At 43.6% G+C, this 22,921-nt stretch overlaps 1 protein-coding gene across 2 annotated transcripts in view; it reads left to right on the top strand.

The window, feature by feature from the left end:
• Positions 1–22,921, top strand: part of ehd3 (EH-domain containing 3) — a 40,064-nt gene that overhangs the window by 2,949 nt on the left and 14,194 nt on the right. For both annotated transcript variants that reach the window (XM_038968001.1, XM_038968000.1), the window contains 2 exons: positions 5,381–5,557; positions 8,914–9,011. In XM_038968001.1, the coding sequence (XP_038823929.1) occupies positions 5,381–5,557; positions 8,914–9,011 (275 nt within the window). The remainder of the gene's footprint in view (positions 1–5,380; positions 5,558–8,913; positions 9,012–22,921) is intronic.

Here is a 22,921-nt window from a genome sequence, read left to right as displayed (position 1 = left end):
CGACTGAGGACATATGATTTTTACCCGCTACCCACTTCAGCACTTGGTGGTCCCATCCTGTGAGCTTGTGTGGCCTACCACTTCGCGCCTAAGCCGCTGATGCTCCTAGACGTTTCCACTTCACAATAACAGCACTTACAGTTGACTGGGGCAGCTCTAGCAGGACATACATTTCACAAACTGACTTGTTGGAAAGGTGGCATCCTATGACACATTGAAAGCTCTTCAGTAAGGCCATTCTACTGCCAATGTTTGTCTATGGAGATTGCATGGCTATGTGCTCGATTTTATACACCTGTGGTGTATTTTAAGTGGTGTCCACATAATTGTGGTATATATAGTGTATATCTTCTCTTATCTTACACTAATTAGCTGCATCAATTTTCCCGTGTAGTCACACCCCAAACACAGGAATGTCAGCTACTCCAATGATTTGTCTGCAAACTTGTCCACGACCATCAAACAGATCATGTTTCCATGCTAAATTCCAGCATTTCCCTATGGACTGCTTAATGCTATGCCGACCATCCCACTTAGGGCTCATCAAAGGAATACAAGGGCAGATGCAAAAACATTGGACCTAAAAGCAAGTGTTGTGGTCTCTCTGAGCCTATGACAAAGCACACTTTGTTTTGGCGATGGGAGGCCAGAATTAAATTGAGCTTCCATGCAGCGAAGGTCACGCATTTGATCTAATAACGGTCACCATGACTGCCAGCCAAACATGCCAAATATAGGACAAACACCTTAACTGAACTATGAATTAAAGTTACCCCCAGAGTAACAACATGGGAACTCTATGCATGTCTAGACTTTAACCATGTACACTGAACAATTATTTTTCCTAACATGCAACAATTTCAAAAACTTGACTGTTACAGTTCATGTAAGGAAATCAGTCAATTGAAATAAATTCATTAGGCCCAAATCTATGGATTTCACATATGCATCTGTTGGTCACAGATACCCAGAGCATGGGTCAGAAAACCAGTCAGTATCTGGTGTGATCACCATTTGCCTCATGCAGCGTGACACATCTCCTTTGCATATAGTTGATCAGGCTGTTGACTGTGGCCTGTGGAATGTTGTCCCACTCCTCTTCAATGGCTGTGTGAAGTTGCTGGATATTGGCGGGAACTGGAACATGCTGTCGTACACATCGATCCAGAGCATCCCAAACATACTCAAGGGTTGAAATGTCTGGTGAGTATGCAGGCCATGGAAGAACTGAGACATTTTCAGCTTCCAGAAGTTGTGTACAGATCCTTACGACATGGGGCCGTGCATTATCATGCTGAAACATGAGGTGATGGCGGCGGATTAATGGCACGACAATGAGCCTTAGGATCCTGTCATTGTATCTCAAATTGCCAACGATAAAATGCAATTGTGTTCGTTGTCCATTGCTTATGGTTGCATATACCATAACTCCACCGCCACCATGGGGCACTGTGTTCACGATGTTGACATCAGCAAACCACTTGTCCACACAACGCCGTACACACTGTCTGCCATCTTTCCAGTACAGTTGAAACCGTGATTCATCCGTGAAGAGCACACTTCTCCAGCGTGCCAGTGGCCATCGAAGCTGAGCATTTGCCCACTGAAGTCAGTTACGATACCGAACTGTAGTCAGGTCAAGACCCTGGTGAGGACGACGAGCACGCAGATGAGCTTCCCTGAGACGGTTTCTGACAGTTTGTGCAGCAATCAGCTGTCTGGGTGGCTGGTCACAGATGATCCTGCAGGTGAAGAAGCCGGATGTGTAGGTTCCGGGCTGATGTGTTTATACGTGGTCAGCGGTTGTGAGGCCGGTTGGACGTACTGCCAAATTCTCAAAAATTATATTGAAGGTGGCTTATGGTAGAGAAATTCACATAAAATTATTTGGCAACAGCTCTGGTGGACATTCCTGCAGTCAGCATGCTAATTGCACGCTCCCTCAAAACCAAAAATCTGTTGCAGTGTGTTGTGTATCCCCAGCACAAAGTGCACATGTGTAATGATCATGCCACACCTGTCAGGTGGATGGATTATCTTGGCAAAGGAGAAATGCTCGCTAACAGGGATGTAAGCAAATTTGTGCACAAATTCTGAGAGAAATAGGCTTTTTGTGTGTATGGAACATTTCTAGGATCCTTTATTTCAGCTTATGAAACATGGAACCAACACTTTACATGTTGCGTTTATATTTTTGTTCAGTGTATAATTAACTAAAATCAGATATATGTGCTGTATGGGCAAATGAAAGGCAGAAAGTAGTTGAACCTCTTATGTGTGTTGAGATGTGTAGCCTAGTACCCTTTTCCTGCTCTCTACTTGTATCATTGCCTTTGTGACATGTTTCCACATCAAACTTTACTCTAGTGAGACTAAGTGCATCCCTCTTGCTGTGCAGTAATGCCAGTGCATGCTAGTATTTCTCCTGCCATCCTAAGACCAATGGTGAGATGCAGTCCTCTGGTGTCACTGATTAACCCTGCTGTCTCCAACCCTCTCATCCATTCCATTATTGCTATAGCAACTTATAGTCACTAATAGTTTCCAGAGCGACTAGTCCAGGAGTTATAGAGAGACGCGACAAGTGCGAGACATAATTTTGGAATCATTTTGAAGTCCCCAGCCACTAGGAGCATTGGATGGATGAGCATTTTCCTGTTTGCTTATGGCCGTATACAGCTCATTGAGTGCGGTCTTAGTGCCAGCATCGGTTTGTGGTGGTAAATAGACAGCTACGAAGAATATAGATGGAAATCCTCTTGGTAAATAGTGTGGACTATAGTTTATCACGAGATACTCTACCTCAGGCGAGCAAAACCTTGAGACTTCCTTAGATTTCGTGCACCAGCTGTTGTTTACAAATATTCATAGACCGCCTCTTACCAGACGCCGCTGTTCTATCGTGCCGAAAAAGCGTAAAGCCCGCCAGCTGTATGTTATTAATGTTGTCGTTCAGCCACGACTCTGTGAAACATAAGATATTACAGTTTTTAATGTCTCGTTGGTAGGATATATACGTGATCGTAGTTTGTCTATTTTTTTTCTATTGATTGTACATTTGCTAATAGGACCGATGGTAAAGGGAGATTACACACTCACTGTCGGATCCTTACAAGGCACCCAGACCTTCGTCCCCGATATCTCTGTCTCTTTCCCCTATGAAGGACAGGGATGAGGGCCTTGTCGGACGTCTGAAGTAAATTCTTCCCGTTCAACTCGGTAAAGAAAAAGTATTCCTCCAGTACGGGGTGAGTAATCGCTGTCCTGATATCAATAAGCTCTTTTCGGTCATAAGACACAGTGGCAGAAACATTATGTACAAAATAAGTTACAAATAACACGAAACAACACACAATATCACAATTGTTTAGGGGATCGTAAAACAGCAGCCATCTCCTCTGGCGCTATTATAACATTCTGTAACCAGACGTGGTCGTGGTCCGTTGGTACAGACAGAGAGAGAAATCCCTGAAATGTTTCTCTGGTTGTGATTGTACCAGGCTTACGCTGAATTCCAGGTATACCAATCCCTGGACAAGATTGTATTAGATATGGATCACAGTTCACCGGATAAAAATCTCTCATCTCTGGAAGCTTTTAATATAATAATACAGATTATTTTGCTTGCGCACTCTAAAGTTTATTTTGCTAAATCATATTTTGAAGCATCATAAAGCACTGACAAAAGATTTATGCTGAATCCAGGCCATATATGTCAGTTTCAAAAGTTGGAAACGTTTGACTATTTAATCAGCTACGGTTCAGCACTGACCAAGTCAGGTGATGGCTTTGTGTTGGATTCCTATTCTGTCTGTGACGGTCATGGTTCAGTCCATTGTCAGAGTTTCTAGAGCTAGCTTCTCTAATGGCTTGGGGATAGAGGAAACTGAGAGGTGGACTGGGCTAGTTGGGCTACTCTCCATTTCTCTGTGGTTTGTGCCCTATGTGAGGCCACTGTCCTGCAGGATAGGGCCATAGGCAGCGTCTTCAGTTTCATGTGCTGTGGTGCATTATTCATAGAGGACGTGCCTATGTAGCGGCAGCAAGCAGCAGCGGCTGCAGTAGGAAGAGTGGCAGTGAAAGAGCTAGGCCTGTGTTTGTGTGTGTGTGCTGACTCCTCAGTCCTAAGTGTTATGAAAGCACACAGGCTTAGCTCTTTCCTCTCTAGTCTGTTTCCAAACACACACACGTGCACACACACATACGCACGCACACACACACTTGCACACACACAAGGTCATTCATTAACGTTGCCATCATGACGGACATAACACAGTCCCTCTGCCTCCCTTCATCTCACCGAAGCCTCAGTGGCAGAGCTGTGGGAAGTAGGCTTGGGCGGTATACCGTTTATACCACACGACGGGGTATTTCGAAATACCGATGGTATGATTTTAAATGCCGTAAATAACAATAATAATAATAATACTTTTTTTTAAATGCGGGGGGTTGGGGGCACCAACGTCTCACGGGGGCTGCGGGGGTGCATGCTACGCCACTCCTTATAACTATAAGTTAAGAATAACTGGAACAAATCTAAGATGTGTCAAATAAATGACATGCAGCTCAGGGCTCCAGCTATTCATTTGGTTTGCTAATTATCTAGCTAAGTAGCTAGATGTCAAGACCAAGCTTCTTGGTGATAGTAGAGACATTTAATCCCCACTTGGATCAAAATCCTTGTTGCCTAAATTATTTTGTGTGTCAAAAATGTGTATACTTTTTTGGGGGGTATAGCGCTCCTTGTGTGCACTTCCGGTAATACCGTATACTCCGGTATGGTACAGAAACGGTATGACGATATGTAAATCTAGATACCGCCCAACCCTAGTGGGAAGGATAAACATCTGGGTCTGGACAGTGAGACAATATATTCTGGCTTGTGTCAGTGCTCTTCACATCTATCGTACTAGCCAGCACTGTTGACCCCTATGGCAGGGTGTGTGTCGAGTGGATACATAGAGAATCAGCTGGTTGACCTCACATCTGTTAGTGCTTTAAGTTTTGAAAGTGGTTTAAAATGACAATTTATTGCCTTGAGTAATGAATCACCAGCGAAATCTAGTATTTACAATTCAATGCATTTGTAGGATTCTGCACATTCTATAAAATTATACTAAATCTTTACAATATTACACACAAATCTCTATTTAGAAGAGATTTGACATCTGTGATATCAATTCAGACTGATTCAAGTATAAACTCTTGGACCGTGACCCTATAATTCAACATTGCTATTATTTTATTTTAAAAGATGCGTTAGTACAAGTTTGCCATGTAAAGGGAAGGTGTATAGGGGTTGTAAAGTAACATGTCAACTAAGATAGTGGACAATAAAGAAAAGCATAACCAGAGATCCATGTCTCCTATTACTCCCCAGATACCTGTTGGAGCAGGATTTCCCTGGAATGCGGATCGGGCCAGAGCCCACCACAGACTCCTTCATTGCAGTGATGCATGGAGACACGGAGGGGCTGATTCCTGGCAATGCCCTGGTGGTCGACCCCAAGAAACCCTTCAGGAAGCTCAACGCCTTCGGAAACGCCTTTCTCAACAGGTGAGACTATAACAGTCCACATGTAGTGTTTTTTATTCATCTATATCAGTAGTTCCCTTTTTATAGTCCTGTACCCCTTCAAACATTCAACCTCCAGCTGCGTACCCCCTCTAGCACCAGGGTCAGCGCACTCTCAAATGTTGTTTTTTGCCATCATTGTAAGCCTGCCACACACACACACTATACGATATGTTTATTAAACATAAGAATGAGGGTGAGTTTGGCACAACCCGACTCGTAGGAAGTGACAAAGAGCTCTTATAGGACCAGGGCACAAATAATAATATAATAATAATCAATAATTTTGCTCTTTATTTAACCATCTTACATATAAAACCTTATTTGTTCATCGAAAATTGTGAATAACTCACCACAGGTTAATGAGAAGGGTGTGCTTGAAAGGATGCACATAACTCTGCAATGTTGGGTTGTATTTGAGAGAGTCTGTCTTAAATCATTTTCCACGCACAGTCTGTGCCTGTATTTAGTTTTCATGCTAGTGAGGGCCGAGAATCCACTCTCACATAGGTATGTGGTTGCAAAGGGCATCAGTGTCTTAACAGCGCGATTTGCCAAGGTATGAAACTCTGAGCGCAGCCCAATCCAGAAATCTGGCAGTGGCTTCTGATTAAATTACATTTTCACAGAACTGCTTGTTGCAATTTCGATGAGACTCTCTTGTTCAGATATCGGTAAGTGGACTGTAGGCAGGGCATGAAAGGGATAAGGAATCCAGTTGTGTCATCCGTTTCGGAATGTACCTGCGTAATTGCACACGCAACTCACTCAGGTGCTTCACTATATCACATTTGACATTGTCCGTAAGCTTGAGTTCATTTGCACCCAAAAAAATCATACAATGATGGAAAGACCTGTGTGTTGTCCTTGTTAATGCAGACAGAAAAGAGCTCCAACTTCTTAATCATAGCCTCAATTTTGTCCCGTACATTGAATATAGTTGCGGAGAGTCCCTGTAATCCTAGATTCAGATCATTTAGGCGAGAAAAAACATCTCCCAAATAGGCCAGTCGTGTGAGAAACTCATCATCATGCAAGCGGTCAGACAAGTGAAAATCAGTAAAGACAACTTTAAGCTCACCTCTCAATTAAAAAAAAAAAACGTGTCAATACTTTGCCCCTTGATAACCAGTGCACTTCTGTATGATGTAAAATCATTACATGGTCGCTGTCCATATCATTGCATAGTGCAGAAAAGACACGAGATTTCAGAGTCCTTTCTTTAACAAAGTAAACCATTTTCACTGTCGTGTTAAAAACGTCTTTCAAGCTGTCAGGCATTCCCTTGGCAGCAAGAGCCTCTCGGTGGATGCTGCAGTGTACTCAAGTGACGTCGGGAGTAACTGCTTGCACGAGCGTTACCACTCCATCTCCCTGTCATGGCTTTTGCGCCATCAGTACAGATACCAATATGAGCATCAGCTACGTTTGGCTACATATGGACCGTTAGTGGATAGAGTAATGGTTCATGTAATTGGATGTTAATTATTTGACTAGGCTACCTGTATTTGACATTGTGTTGTTATTTCACTGAACACTAGATGGTTTAAGTTTATTTTTGGCAGTGAAACGAGGATACTCAGGCGAGAAAAAAACCTCACCCAAATGTATAGCCCCGTTGGAAAATATAAATGAACTGTTTTTAAATGTGAATCACATTTTTATTTGGCGTACCCCGACGGCGTTGCGCGCATCCCAGTTTGGGAATACCTGATCTATAGAGATGGATGACTCATGTTTGTATACAGCAAATGAAAAGCGCACTGTTACTGGTTGTTTTTAGTTGCCTTATCAAAGAGGGAATGGTGAATGTTCAGTAACTTATTAGCATTGAATATCAATACTGTGCATCAAAGAAAGTTGTTTTTTGAGTTCCACATTCTAAAGGCCCCTGGGAGAAGAAGTTTTTCAAACTTGCTTTGAGTTTGCTCAAATGGCCAAAAGATTTCTCTGGAACTCTACTAGTTAGTCATGTGAGTTTCTCTGTGCTCCTGCTGAGTTTCCAATAAGTTTCAGATTACAATTTAATTTGAAATTCCAATTTGTTTTGAAATACCCCCACGCTTTGATTTATGTAGGGAAGCAATTTAAGTTGCTTAGCTTACTGATGCCAAAGTATTAAATATTTCTCAGTTGGCATGAAACTCACAGTCCTTGAGAGAAGGAAAGGGAGGGAGGCGGACTGAGTGCAGGAGCGAGAGTGAAAGTTAAGTTTAACCTTCCTCAATGGTAGCTGTGTTTACTATGTCACAGGATGATATCATGTCACAGGATGATATCATGCCACGAGGAGAGACCTGCTACACAAGCTCTACATTCCACCTCTGATTGAATTTCCCTCTGCTCACCGCCCAGGGTATCCCCTTTTAGTGGCAGACCGTCAGTGGGTCTGTTAACCCTTATCATCTGATGTGTGCGTGTCATACATACCTCACACCTCGCTCTGGGTAAGGGCTCGCTGCTCACTGCTCACTGCTCACTGCCTTATTACCTATTAAGTGTTTCTTAAATATGCTATTCATACTTTGGATCACGAGAGGTTGAGATAGCAATCCACTGAGGGTTTCCAATGTCAGCACAAGGCTGTGGTCTCATAGTGTGTGTCCTAAGGGAGATGATATTGGGCGGCAGGGTAGCCTAGTGGTTAGAGCGTTGGGCTAGTAACCGAAAGGTTGCAAGTTCAAATCCCTGAGCTGACAAGATACAAATCTGTCGTTCTGCCCCTGAACAAGGGAGGCAACCCACTGTTCCTAGACCGTCAGCTAAATGACGGTAAAATATGAACACATGTTTTGTGATGGTTTCTGCAGGTGGCTCTGATGTTAAGTAGCAGAACACATTTTTGGGTTGTTAGGGTTCTTGGCTTACGGCCGCTCTTTGTTGTGCAAATCTGCAGATCATACCACAGTAAGTATACAGAAATTTGTCTTGGCTCAGAAAACATTTTAAACAGATAATGCACGTTCCCTAAGCAAAGTGAAGACTCCAAGAGTAAAGGGTCAGCTAACATTCTGATTTATTATCAGTTGTATTTCCGACATCAGTGTCATGTTTCCATAGATAAGAAAAAGACAATGTCACAGTTGGAACATGGTTGAATGTCAAACATTACCAGTTGCCTTTTTGAATCCTAAGACAAACTTTGTCCAAAGTGGTCAATACTTTGTTTTACATGAAGAAAACCCAACTATCTGTCTGTGTGTCTGTGTCAGTCTGGGAGTGTTTGTCTTATGTCCGTCTGACTCTTTTTCTGTGTCAGATTTGATCATGTAGGCTCTGTAATTCTTCAGTGTTGGGCTATCTAAAGTGTTTCTTAAATCTTGTCTTATGTCCTGTAGGTTTGTGTGTGCCCAGCTGCCCAACCCTGTTCTGGAGAGCATCAGTGTGATTGATACTCCTGGTATCCTGTCTGGAGAGAAGCAGAGGATCAGCAGAGGTATGGCTCTCAACCTCTCCACCCCTCTCTCAACCTCTCCACCCCTCTCTTTACCTCTCCACCCCTCTCTCAACCTCTCCACCCCTCTCTTTACCTCTCCACCCCTCTCTCAACCTCTCCACCCCTCTCTTTACCTCTCCACCCCTCTCTCAACCTCTCCACCCCTCTCTCAACCTCTCCACCCCTCTCTTTACCTCTCCACCCCTCTCTCAACCTCTCCACCCCTCTCTTTACCTCTCCACCCCTCTCTCAACCTCTCCACCCCTCTCTTTACCTCTCCAACCCTCTCTTTACCTCTCCACCCCTCTCTCAACCTCTCCACCCCTCTCTCAACCTCTCCACCCCTCTCTTTACCTCTCCACCCCTCTCTCAACCAACCACCCCTGTCACCACCCCTATACCCTTCTCTCAACCCCTCTACCCCTCCCTCCACCACTCCATCCCTATCTCTACCCCTATTTCAACCCCTCCATCCCTTACAATCCCTCTACCCCTGTCTTCACCCCTCTCTCAACCCCTCTACCCCTCTCTCCATTCCTCTACCCTAATCTCCACCCATATCTCCATCCCTCTCTCAACCCCTCCATCCCTTACAACCTCCTCCCCTCTCTCCACCTGTGCTGCTGAACCCACTGAGACATTTGCATAGCCAGTTCTGGATCAAAACTTTCAGTGTGATTATGTCTTCCACACTGAAACCACTTCTGTAATTACTCTATTAGCATTTTCTGGGACATGTTTGAACCTTCAATTCCCAGTATTTATGGTGAAAATAGCAAGCAACCTTCAGATATCCTGCTTCTCTGTGACTGACCTTTTTTTCCTCTGACCCTTTGACCCTTTAAACCACATACTGTATGGGAAGTCAGGGAAACGTGTAGCTGTGGCAGTGTTTTAATCTGCATTCAATCATGATGTGTTGAAAGACACCAGAGATCAGAGTGAGATACTCTATGCAACACCCCTATGTTTATAGGACTGTGTTAACATGGTCCAGCAGCTCTTTCCACATGATTTCCAGTAAACAGTAAAGACCATTGTCTATTAGTCTCTGAGTACACTCTGCTTAATCCTAATAAGAAATCTGTGTTTTATTTCAGTGATGACTCTCATAGGGGTTTCAAAGCTGCAAAGTATGTAAATACACCTTCATTTATGCCCTCTGGTATTCTGAATGTATCTGTGGTTCTGGGAATGGCAAAGTGGACAGGAGTACTGATCAATGTCACCATGATGTCACAGTGTTCCAGCCCTCTTATCAACAAGGACATCAAGACTCTGCAGTAGACATATATGGTGTTTATCACTTAGCCTAGCAGGCTGCCATAGGCTGACCACTCCCCCCTGCCCAACCTCTGGGATGGCCCACTATACTCAATGAATAAATGGTTCTTCGGCTGTCCCCATAGGATAACCCGTTTGGGTCACATGTCGAACTATTTGTGGAACGGATTGTTCATGGATCCCAAAAGGGTTCTACATGCAACCAAAAAAGGTTCTTCAAAGGGTTCTCCTATGGGGCAGCCGAAGAACCCTTTTAGGTTCTAGATAGCACCTTTTTTTCTAAGAGTGTACTGACATAAACCCTCTCTGGAAGTACCTGGCTAGAATGGATTGTCAACATTGTATGTACATGGTGCATTACTTTTTCTTTTAGTGTGTGCCAATGTTTCCCTCACTCTTGTGTCTTTTCACTGATGATAGATGTCACAGTGAGAGATGCAAATAAAATTCTTAGAATCCTCAGAGGTGATTGAACGGAAGTATGTCTTGGCACACACGACACACCAATATTCCGGGAAAAAGGGTCTCCTTGTTCCATGTCAGGGAGAGAAAAGAGAGAGTAACTCTGGCTTCCTGTGAACCAGTCCAGTCTCACTCCTCACCACAGGGTCAGGGTTACCTCCAGCTGATACCTACCTGCTGAGAACTCCTACCCTACTGTACCTTAGCTCTCATCTCACCATGCCGCTACACCTCTACCCCTTCTACTGTACCTTAGTTCTCATCTCACCTTACCACTACACCTCTACTCTTCTACTGTACCTTAGCTCTCATCTCATCTCACCTTAACGCTACACCTCTACTCTTCTACTGTACCTTAGCTCTCATCTCACCTTACCGCTACACCTCTACTCTTCTACTGTACCTTAGCTCTCATCTCACCTTACCGCTACACCTCTACTCTTCTACTTGACCTTAGCTCTCATCTCACCTTATCGCTACACTTCTACTCTGCTACTGTACCTTAGCTCTCATCTCACCTTACTGCTACACCTCTGCTCTTCTACTGTACCTTAGCTCTCATCTCATCTCACCTTACCGCTACACCTCTACTCTTCTACTGTACCTTAGCTCTCATCTCACCTTACCGCTACACCTCTACTCTTCTACTGTACCTTAGTGCTCATCTCACATTACCGCTACACCTCTACTCTTCTACTGTACCTTATATCTCATCTCACCTTACCGCTACACCTCTACTCTTCTACTGTACCTTAGCTCTCATCTCACCTTACTGCTACACCTCTACGCTTCTACTGTACCTTATATCTCATCTCACCTTACCGCTACACCTCTACTCTTCTACTGTACCTTAGCTCTCATCTCACCTTACCGCTACACCTCTACTCTTCTACTGTACCTTAGCTCTCATCTCACATTACCGCTACACCTCTACTCTTCTACTGTACCTTATATCTCATCTCACCTTACTGCTACACCTCTACTCTTCTACTGTACCTTAGCTCTCATCTCATCTCACCTTACCGCTACACCTCTACTCTTCTACTGTACCTTAGCTCTCATCTCACCTTACCGCTACACCTCTACTCTTCTACTGTACCTTAGTGCTCATCTCATCTCACCTTACCGCTACACCTCTACTCTTCTACTGTACCTTATATCTCATCTCATCTCACCTTACCGCTACACCTCTACTCTTCTACTGTATTCTACCATATCACACTGTGCTGTGCTCTTCTTCTCTTCTCTATGAACTGTCTGAGACCCATAAAACCTTACCTCACCACTGTATACTCTACTGAAGCCAAGTCTATAGGACATGTGGTGTGGCAGATAGATGTGTGCCTCTGTGTTTGCATCAGGCTCAACTAGGTTGTAATCTCCCCCTGAGATCAGCCAGCCAATCTCTGCGGGGGTCCGTGTCCTCCTGTTTGTTTTGTGCATGGTTAGTTACTTCATTCCACATTCAGCAAAAGTCCATCACCCACCCGATAGCCCACAGTAATCACCCAGCACGGCCCACCCTGGCCGTCAGCACTTTCCTTTGGGCTGCCGGTGTGTGTGTGTGTGGTGCAGTGGTGTGGTGGCTTGTGTGTCTGTGGCTATGTGTTTGGTGAGCTCACGGTCCAGTCGGATTAGGGCTCATTCAGGGGAGCAGAGAGGAGAGAGGAAGCAGAGAGAGAACCCAGCTTTAGAGCTATACACAGGGAACATGGAGTAGTCAGAACCAGAGCCCCTACATACAGAGCGACTCCAACGTCGTCACATAAGCACAAAAGTCCAGTAAACTGTGTAACATCATTTTTGCCACAACCAAACTCAAAAGAGCTTATGGAGCCAAATTGTATGCAGCAGTTTATGTATCCTCTATGTTGTCATTGAATGTGTATTCAAATGTAAAGCTTAGCATTTACTAGTAAAATCAATCAGTGTTTTGGGACTGCTGGTAATGCTTGAATGACTAATATGCTGAGGATCTTACTTTGTATAGTCAAGTAATTCCCATTTTATTAGACCAGAGGCACAAAATTGTGCATACATGAACTTGCAGATTCACACTGCTGGTCGTGTATCTAGATTCTAGAGTTAAAGTATAGGGACTCTAACTTGGCATCATCAAAAGCCTGTGATTGCAGGTTACTGCTTGTTTGTCTACGTATTCTCCCTATAATTTGGCCCGGTTGTCATTGGTGATGCACTTGTACCTTTCATGCCCCTAAAGCATTCATAACAGGAAGTGAGCGTGTCTCAAAGCCGATGTTAACCAAGTGGCCCCTAAAAACCACTCTCATGTGTGTTATAGTGGGTATTCATAAAATGTACTCTTGGACTCAGTTTGAGTTTCCTGGGGATCTCAGGGTGTTTTCACATATATGGTAGTCCTCTTTAAAAGAACCAATCTCAGTCCTCTTTAAAGTGAACTCTGTGATTTAAAAAGCGATATAACTCGGTTCTCTTTGCATTCACATTGCTATCTTTAGAAAGGAAGGATCGTGCTATCTGGGATATTTGGGACGTTCCTATGCTAAATCCTAACCCTAACTGTAACCCCTACCCTTACCTTAACCTTAACCCTTACCGTAACCATTTTAAATGACAACTTCAATGGGGTACCGTCAGAGTTGTGACGTCCCAAGGATTCTGGATTGCACGGACCTTGATTTTGTACCCTATGTTGTGATTCTCACCAAATGTCTTTGTCTTCTCACACTATTCATAATCGAATAAACAGCGTATGAAGCTTTCTTAGCTACTAGATCACATATTGCAAGAAAATAATCAGAAATTCGTGTCAGTACAAAACTCCACACATATTTTGGAATTTCTGTGCATCCTTGACAATCGCTTATCAATATCCCCCCCCAAAGAATTTCCACAAACCTGCACATCATCATCTTCTCGATTTAGTGGCACCAATGTGAGTGGTTATGGCAGGGGAAATCGTGTTGCGGTAGTCTAGTCTGTAGTGCGGGAATAATGACAAGTGAACCTGGGGAGCTGTAATGGTTTTCCTCCGTTGGTGAAGGAGAGGACCAAAATGCAGCGCGGCTAGTGTTCAACATGTTTAATAAACAAAGAGACGATAACGTGAACACTATACAAAATACAAAAACAATAAATGTGAAAACCGAGACAGTCCTATCTGGTGCAGAACACAAAGACAGAAGACAACCACCCACAAACCCCAACACAAAACAAGCCACCTAAATATGATTCCCAATCAGAGACAACACAAAACACCTGCCTCTGATTGAGAACCATATTAAGCCAAACATAAAAACAGACAAACTAGACACCAAACATAGAATGCCCACCCAGCTCACGTCCTGACCAACACTAAAACAAGTAAAACACACAAGAACTATGGTCAGAACGTGACAGTACCCCCCTCCTGAGGTGCGGACTCCGAACGCACCACCTAAAACTCTAGGGGAGGGTCTGGGTGGGCATCTGTCCGCGGTGGCGGCTCCGGCGCTGGACGAGGATCCCACTCCACTCCACCATTGTCTTTGTCCCCCTCCTTAGCGTCCTTTGAGTGGCGACCCTCGCCGCCGACCTTGGCCTAGGAACCTTCACAAAGGTCCCCACTAGACTGAGGAAACTCCTCCGGACTGAGGGACAGCTCATGACAGAGAGGTAGCAATAGGGGGTGCTGTTAGCACTTTGTAATAATTACGTTCCCAAATTAAACTGCCTCGTACTCAATTCTTGCTCGTACAATATGCATATTATTATTACTATTGGATAGAAAACACTCTCTAGTTTCTAAAACCGTTTGAATTATAGTGAAACAGTGAGTGAAACAGAACTGGACTTAGAGCAATTTTCCTATGTGGATGTGAGAATGCAAAATTTTGCTGGCTGTTCTCAGATCAGTTTATTAATTTGCCTGTCTTCTATTGGTTGAGATGCACTGCATACGCCTTCCCCTGGTTGTTAGCGAATAGTGAGACTTGAAATGGAGTCTCTAGGTAGATCTGAAAGGTTATAAATGGCTTGGGAAGAAAAGTACTGGTCTTTTCCCTCTTCGCTCTGGCGCAGGAAGGAGCTTGGCATATCGTACTAGAACCTTCGGTTATAACTCTTAGAAATATCCGGCTGTGTTTTTATTCGATATAGGTGTTAAAGACATCCTAATGTTGTTATTTTAAACCGAATTATATCAGTTTATGTCAGTATATTGCGATTTTCGAATATTTATAAGTTTCGAATATTTATAAGAATATTTATAAGTTCTAGGGAGTTGGTGATGTCTGGACCACATTGCTAATGTTTACTGCTAATTGCAACGTTGAAGAGGACATTCTACAACCGAGCAACGATTCTTTTGGACAAAGGACACCTTTCCCAAGATTCTGATGGGAGTTCATCAAAAAGTAAGAACTATTTATGCTGATAATTCGTTGTTCTGTTGAAAAATGTTAAATGCATAAATCCGCCATTAATTTCAGTGTAGCCTCGCTTTAACGCACGCTGTATGTTGTAGTAACGTTAATTTTAAAAATGTAACACAGCGATTGCATTAAGAACTAATTTGTCTTTCATTTGCTGTCCAACCTGTATTTTTTAGTCAAGTTTATGATTATTTATTGATTAGAATAGGTGCCTCTCCAAAGATTTCTCCCGACATTTTCTGGGCAGCTTGGCAACTTTTCTCATTGTATAACCACGATTTGTGCCGCTAAATATGCACATTTTCGAACAAACTCTATATGCATTGTGTAATATGATGTTATAGGACTGTCATCTGAAGAATTCTGAGAAGGTTAGTGAAAAAATTAATATATTTTGGTGGTTTATACGTTATCGCTATTTTTGGCTTGAATCAATGCTGTTGTGATGTTTGCTATTGTGGTAAGCTAATATAACGCTATATTGTGTTTTCGCTGTAAAACACTTAGAAAATCTGAAATATTGGCTGGATTCACAAGATCTGTGTCTTTCATTTGCTGTACGCTGTGTATTTTTAAGAAATGTTTTATGATGAGTAATTAGGTAATACACGATGGTCTCTGTAGTTATTCTAGTTGCTTTGGTGAGAGTTGTGATGGTGGCTGCAATGGTAAACTATGATTTATACCTGAAATATGCACATTTTTCTAACAAAACATATGCTATACAATAAATATGTTATCAGACTGTCATCTGATGAAGTTGTTTCTTGGTTAGTGGCTATTTATATCTTTATTTGGTCGAATTTGTGATAGCTACTGATGCAGTAAAAATATGGTGGAGTAAAAAAAGTGGTGTCTTTTGCTAACGTGGTTAGCTAATAGATTTACATATTGTGTCTTCCCTGTAAAACATTTTAAAAATCAGAAATGATGGCTGGATTCACAAGATGTGTATCTTTCATCTGGTGTCTTGGACTTGTGATTTAATGATATTTAGATGCTAGTATTTACTTGTGACGCTATGCTAGTCAGCTTTTTTACTGATGGGGGTGCTCCCGGATCCGGGTTTGGGAGGAATTAGAGGTTATGACAGAGAGGTAGCTTATGACAGAGAGGTAGCTTAAGACAGAGAGGTAGCTTAAGACAGAGAGGTAGCTCAGGACAGAGGGGTAGCTCAGGACAGAGGGGTAGCTCAGGACAGAGTGGCAGCTCCGGACTGAAGGGCAGCTCCGGACTGAAGGGCAGCTCCGGACTGAATGGCAGCTCCGGACTGAATGGCAGCTCATGACTGGAGGGCAGCTCATGACTGGAGGGCAGCTCATGACTGGAGGGCAGCTCATGACTGGAGGGCAGCTCATGACTGGAGGGCAGCTCATGACTGGAACGCAGCTCATGCCTGGAAGGCAGCTCATGACTGGAGGGCAGCTCATGACTGGAGGGCAGCTCATGACTGGAGGGCAGCTCATGACTGGAGGGCAGCTCATGACTGGAGGGCAGCTCCTGACTGGCGGGCGGCTCCGGCAGCTCCTGACTGGCGGGCGGCTCTGGCAGCTCCTGACTGGCGGGCGGCTCTGGCGGCTCCTGACTGGCGGGCGGCTCTGGCGGCTCCTGACTGACGGGCGGCTCTGGCGGCTCCTGACTGACGGGCGGCTCTGGCGGCTCCTGACTGACGGGCGGCTCTGGCGGCTCCTGACTGACGGGCGGCTCTGGCGGCTCCTGACTGACGGGCGGCTCTGGCGGCTCCTGACTGACGGGCGGCTCTGGCGGCTCCTGACTGACGGGCGGCTCTGGCGGCTCCTGACTGACGGACGGCTCTAGCGGCTCCTGACAGACGGGCGGCTCTAGCGGCTCGGGACAGACACAAACCCCAACACAAAACAAGCCACCTAAATATGATTCCCAATCAGAGACAACACAAAACACCTGCCTCTGATTGAGAACCATATTAGGCCAAACATAGAAACAGACAAACTAGACACCAAACATAGAATGCCCACTCAGCTCACGTCCTGACCAACACTAAAACAAGTAAAACACACAAGAACTATGGTCAGAACGTGACAGGAGCTTTGTGTTCACATTGCCTTAAAAAAGGGCACCGGACCACGGAATTTAAATGAACCGAACTCAGACCACCTCTCAAGATGGTCTCAGTTCGGTACACTTCGAGGGATCTTTTGAAGGGTCTGAGTTCTTTGGCGTGTTCACACTGAATAAAAAAATAAGCGAACCGCATTGAGTTCACAAAAAATATCTGAAAAAGACCAAGTGTGAAAACACCCTCAGAGAGTTGGATAACTTTGAAGCACAGCTCTTTTCCAGGTAAAGTTTAGGCATACACTGTACATCAGAAGCTCTCCTCCCAATAAAATTTATATATTACATCACTGATGATGTCTAAATGTTCCATCCATAGCATCAGTGAAGGAAGGCTGTGGTCTTCCTGCCCCTGTACATTCCCATTAGGAGCAGAGAAGTCATTAGGGCAGGCTGGGCCTTAGGCCCTGCTCTCTCATTAGCCTCTTCCTGTCGGTCTCGCGTGTAAAGCTGCCCGTGTCTCGGCCCTGCAGCCTGAAGCCCTGGTCTGGAATCCCTGGACTGCTGCCTCCCTCTCGATGGCTGTGTGTGACGCTTATAATCTTATCTCTGCCCTATCTCTCCCTCTCTCTTCTCTCTCTATTTGTCACTCACGTGCACACACACACACTCACGCGAGCACTCAAACACACTGTGTTACAGTATGTGGGATGGTAGTTCATGGCAAGCTGTGCTCTCTCCCATGCTCTGGGTCAGGCTGCTCTCTCCCTCTCGTTAGTGTGTTAGTGGGATGTTCAGATTTAGCACTCCTAATGAGAATGGCTGCCTGGCCATGTGAGGAGCCTTAACACTGCACACCAGGTTGAGTCGCACTGTGAAATACTTGCCTTTTACAATCGGGTGTTACAAGATAGCAAGATAGGCCCTCAGTGTTTGTCTCTGTAGAGACTACTTTAAAGCCCAGGAACATTGTTTATACCAGGTATATAAACCTTTCTGTTAAACAGCTGACCCGCTGTAGGCTTAATGTGGTTTGGAGATGTGGGTTGTAGTCGTGTTGAAAAGATGCTTAACAACTGTAATCCTTTTAGAGCAGACAAGTGCATGTGTGTGAGTGTCAAACATGCCTGTGTGTGTGTGTCTGCGTGTACTTCCTGCTGTTTTGTCTCCTCTCCCACTGCGCTGCGTGTTGGCCTGACAGGGCCTGTTGGATTAATGGGGCTGAATAATGCGTGTAGTACAGCTTAGGATCCTACGTACAGCACTGTAGTGGACAGACCTGAGGATACTTTTCACAGCTTGTTTTTGTCTTAGGATTCCTGGATAAGTGGACAAATTAACATAACATCACTCATGACCATGTTTATGTTGTCATCATCAACTGAATTAGATGGCTTGTGTCAAACATTTAAGAAAGAGTGGTGGGTTTGAAACAGGTTAAAGTTGAGAGACAATTACTGCTTGATACTTTCAAGTAACTCACAGAAAGTATTACCCTTTAGTACCAGTCGTAGCTAAGTAGTAAACAGGCCATGTCTCTGTTAACTACTTCAGTCCCAGAGGCCTGACGACAGTTGGCCAGGGACAAGTGCTCATGTATGGGGACTGAAGAGGGTTGGCACAATAATTAATTGTATTACTTTGAACAGAGATATGGCACACCTTCCTCCTTCATGGCAGCACGAGTACAAGGAGGGTGACCATCTGTGTATGCTTAGAACTGAGCCATAGGATAGAGAGACGAGAGAGAAGCAGGTTTCTTAAAAACACAGACTTACCTGGCAGATGGGCAGGATAATGACCTCAGTAAGGATGCCCAGAAGGGACAATTATAAAAAAGTCTCTAAGCCCACACACTGTGTGCCATATCCTTGTAGTTATAGAGAAATGGAGTGCTGGTTTGTTTATGGACAGCCATCGTTAGAGAATGCTACCTCCCCCTGTTGTTTTTATCCTTTGGTAAAAAAAATGAAAACAGCAGTAAAATAAAAGCTCGTTAAGAGTAATTCAGAAAATGACTTGGAGCTTTTTAACCATGTATCTCCAGTTTTTTTTTTTTCAGGAACTCAGTCGGGTCTCAACTTACAGTTGCGAGTTAGAATAGTAGAATAAACAAGGTGCAATTTCGAAATTTGTTTGCGCGTCATCAGTTTTTCTTGTGTGATGTCAGTCACTGATAGTCAGTTAATTGATAGTCAGTTAGTGAGCAACTGCCACCCCTGATGAGGTGAACTGAGTTTATGAAGTCTTTATAAACCATTTGATCATGCATTTTCAGCTTACTGAATTTGAATCTAACAAAGAGATGCACAGTCTCTTCTTAATTTATGTAATGGCAGTCTAAGTCGTCCTCCTCCTCAGACGAGGAGAGGCGAGAAGGATCTGAGGACCAATGTGCAGCGTGGTAATTTTCCATGATTTAATTAACACAAAACAAGACACTATACAAAATGACAAAACAAACTAACCGTCACAGTCCTAGCTGGTGCAGACAAAACACAAAGACAGGAAACAACCACCCACAATCCCCAACACAAAACAAGCCACCTATATATGATTCTCAATCAGGGACAACGATTGACAGCTGCCTCTGATTGAGAACCATATTAGGCTGGACACAGAAACAGACGAACTAGACACACAACATAGAATTCCCACCCAGCTCACGTCCTGACCAACACTAAACAAGCAAAACACATAAGAACTCTGGTCAGGACGTTACAATTTATTTATTTACTAAGTGGTTTCCACCCTTTTAAGTTAAACAATCGTCATCTTCAACAGGGTGCATGCCTGCCCGAAGTAGATTATTGTCTGATTACAGAGTGTTTTCACAGCCAAGTGCCAAGACTGAGTTCCCATGTCAACCAGTAACACAGTTAAACGTCTGAGGGCCAAGGAGTCAGAGGTACAGCACTAAGAAAGACATGAAGAGTATCCCTTACTTTTGTACTGTCATTGAACTGTGGAAAATGACAGATTCCTGAATCTGATATTCCATTCCAATCACTCCCTATGGCTTCTAAAGCCCAAGTGTAGGCAAAGTCATAGAGCTAGCTGATTGTGTGTTCAGTTCGGTTCCAAGTCAGTGATGTGAAGAATGTGGGAGTTTTGGTATATCATAGTTCTGACACTTGTTACCTTTGGATTGACTTTGGAACTTATAAAACATAGTCACTCTTTCCATCTGATTAGGAAGCAGAGCATAGACTATATGTAATCTATCAATATTGGAAGCATCATAAAAGTGGACCTGCGTTAATAAAGAATTGCATTGGCTCCAGGTTTGTTAACTATTGCATGCCAAGGTATACAATTCTTTATTAACGCAGGTCCACTTTTATGATGCTTCCAATATTGATAGATTACATATAGTCTTCACTCTTAATTTATAGTTAAACTACTTAAAATATGGTAATGTATTAAAACGTTATTCTACCATGGCTGTTCACCCACTTAAAATCAATGTGTAGAACAAAGTCCCCCACTCCAATGTGTTCCCATAGCAAATAAATGGAAGGCTAAATTTACTTTACTCACAGTCAGCACAGCTGTGTGTTTGTGTGTGTGTGTGTGTGTGTGTGTGTGTGTGTGTGTGTGTGTGTGTGTGTGTGTGTGTGTGTGTGTGTGTGTGTGTGTGTGTGTGTGTGTGTGTGTGTGTGTGTGTGTGTGTGTGTGTGTTTGAGTGTACTGTGTGTGTGTAGAGCCTGTCCTTGCCAACTGGACTCAGGGGTAAATGTAACATAGATTAAATCAAATCTGGGACACTCCAATTAGTATAATATCTTAAGTTTCGTATGATATCTATTCATTTGTGGATGTCCATCATCAATTTCGTATGATATGTTACGAATTACAATTCATATGATATTTTAAGACTTGCAGTTCTTACAATAAGTTATGAATTGCAATTGGTACAATATGTAACTCATTTGCAAAATGTATGATATGCTACAAATTACAATTTGTTGTGGCTAGGTGGCCATAATGTTAGCTAGGTAGCCAACGTTAGTTAGGCTTGGGGTTAGGGGTTAAGGTTAGGGTAGGAGTTAGGTTAAAGGGTTAGGGGAAGGGTTAGCTAACATGATAAAAAGTAGTAAGTACTTGCAATGTTGCTAATTAGTTAACATTTTCTGTGATGGTTCTTGACGGTCTCTGTCTGAGGCTTGCCCTATAGTGTGAATGGTACGAGTATGCATATATTTGTTATCTCTGTCTCATTCCCCTCCTCTCTGGTTTCTCTCGTTGCTGTGGTAACCCCACAGAATATGTTTTCAATCAAAATGGTCAAAAATAAAGAGAAATATCTGTCTGGAAGTGGTCTGAGTGGGGAGGGGGAAACTGGAAACTAGCTGTTATTGGCAGAGAGGTTTGGAACTCTCTTATTGGTCTATTAACTAATTTACCACCTGGTGCTGTCACCAGGCAGGCCAGAACTACATCCCAGCAAAACAGGCAGACATTTCAGGCGGTCTTTTCAAACAGCTCTTACACTAAAAGGGCATCAATTTCACAATTTCACAGTATTATTCCAACATCATAGTGTGGAAATATATATATAAAAGACAGGAAAATCTAATTTTTGACTGCTCTAGGTCTTTAAACATTTTGCCTTCTATTCTACCAGGACCCTGACTGTGTTTCAGTACTGGAGAGGTGCATTACTAGACTGTATTGTGTTTATCATAATGTACACCCATACGTCTCCATCTCGACTTGAAGCACTGAACCCCAATTTTCTTTCCCTTCATTTAATTTTCACCTCTGTTTGTGTCTCTCTCTCCTCATGTACAGCTGCGAATGAACATGGACCCGGCTATAGCGAGTATCGTAAATGCCCATATGGAGGTATTGTAGTGAAAGCACAGTGTTAACCAATGCAGCTTGCCTATACTACTACACTATAAACCCTATGGAGTTTCTGCAGTGCTGCGTCAAGCCAGACCTGCCATGAAATAACTGGGTTCCCTGACATTAACCTCTATTGTTCCCACATCGTTTTATAATCCCTGCCAACCAGTTTCACTGCTCTTATTGTCCTGCCCATTATTCACGTATGGTCTCTTACCTCCTGTGTGGCTGCCTATATGTATCAAAGTCCCTGCTGAGGCGAAGGAGCATTGAGATGTAGTGTTTAGTTCATTTTAAGCCCTTACAGTAAATCCACAATATCTTTAGGGTAATTCTAGTCAATAAACTCGAAAGAAACACTAGAACAGGCGTATGAAGTAGTAAATAGGTAATAAACACCTCCACCTCATAAGAAAAGGTGAGAGAGATATATTGTCCATCCCTACCGCAGGTAACAATAAAGCCCCATAGTGAAACTGCCAAATCATCAGGGATGAGGCCTATGCGCCTCTATCCCCCGTGTCGGCATGGGATAACATCCTTCCTGAAACATGGCCATGGCTGCCATATTCCATGCCTGTGATTTGAACAACATTAACACACTAATCCCAACTTCTGGTGCGGTCTTCAATTCTGGGAATTCTGTGGAACTCTTCCCCTTCGCTGTAAGTGCTCCAAGGTAAGGAGGAGCTCTGCCTAGCACCCCTGGAGTTGGAAAGATTGAAGAAGAGCTGTTTGGTGCTTCAGGAGGCAGGTGATAGATGGTAGGCATATGTGTCTTGATATTGAAATATTCAGTGTCTCTGCAAAAACACAGTTGGAGGTTGTGTTGTTGTGTCTATGATGTGTCACAAACAATCAACCTGAATTGAAAGTCCTGGG

This window comes from Salvelinus namaycush, chromosome 29, assembly GCF_016432855.1.
Source record: "Salvelinus namaycush isolate Seneca chromosome 29, SaNama_1.0, whole genome shotgun sequence".
Classification (NCBI taxonomy): domain Eukaryota; kingdom Metazoa; phylum Chordata; class Actinopteri; order Salmoniformes; family Salmonidae; genus Salvelinus; species Salvelinus namaycush.
This window is presented reverse-complemented; position numbering and strand designations above follow the sequence as displayed.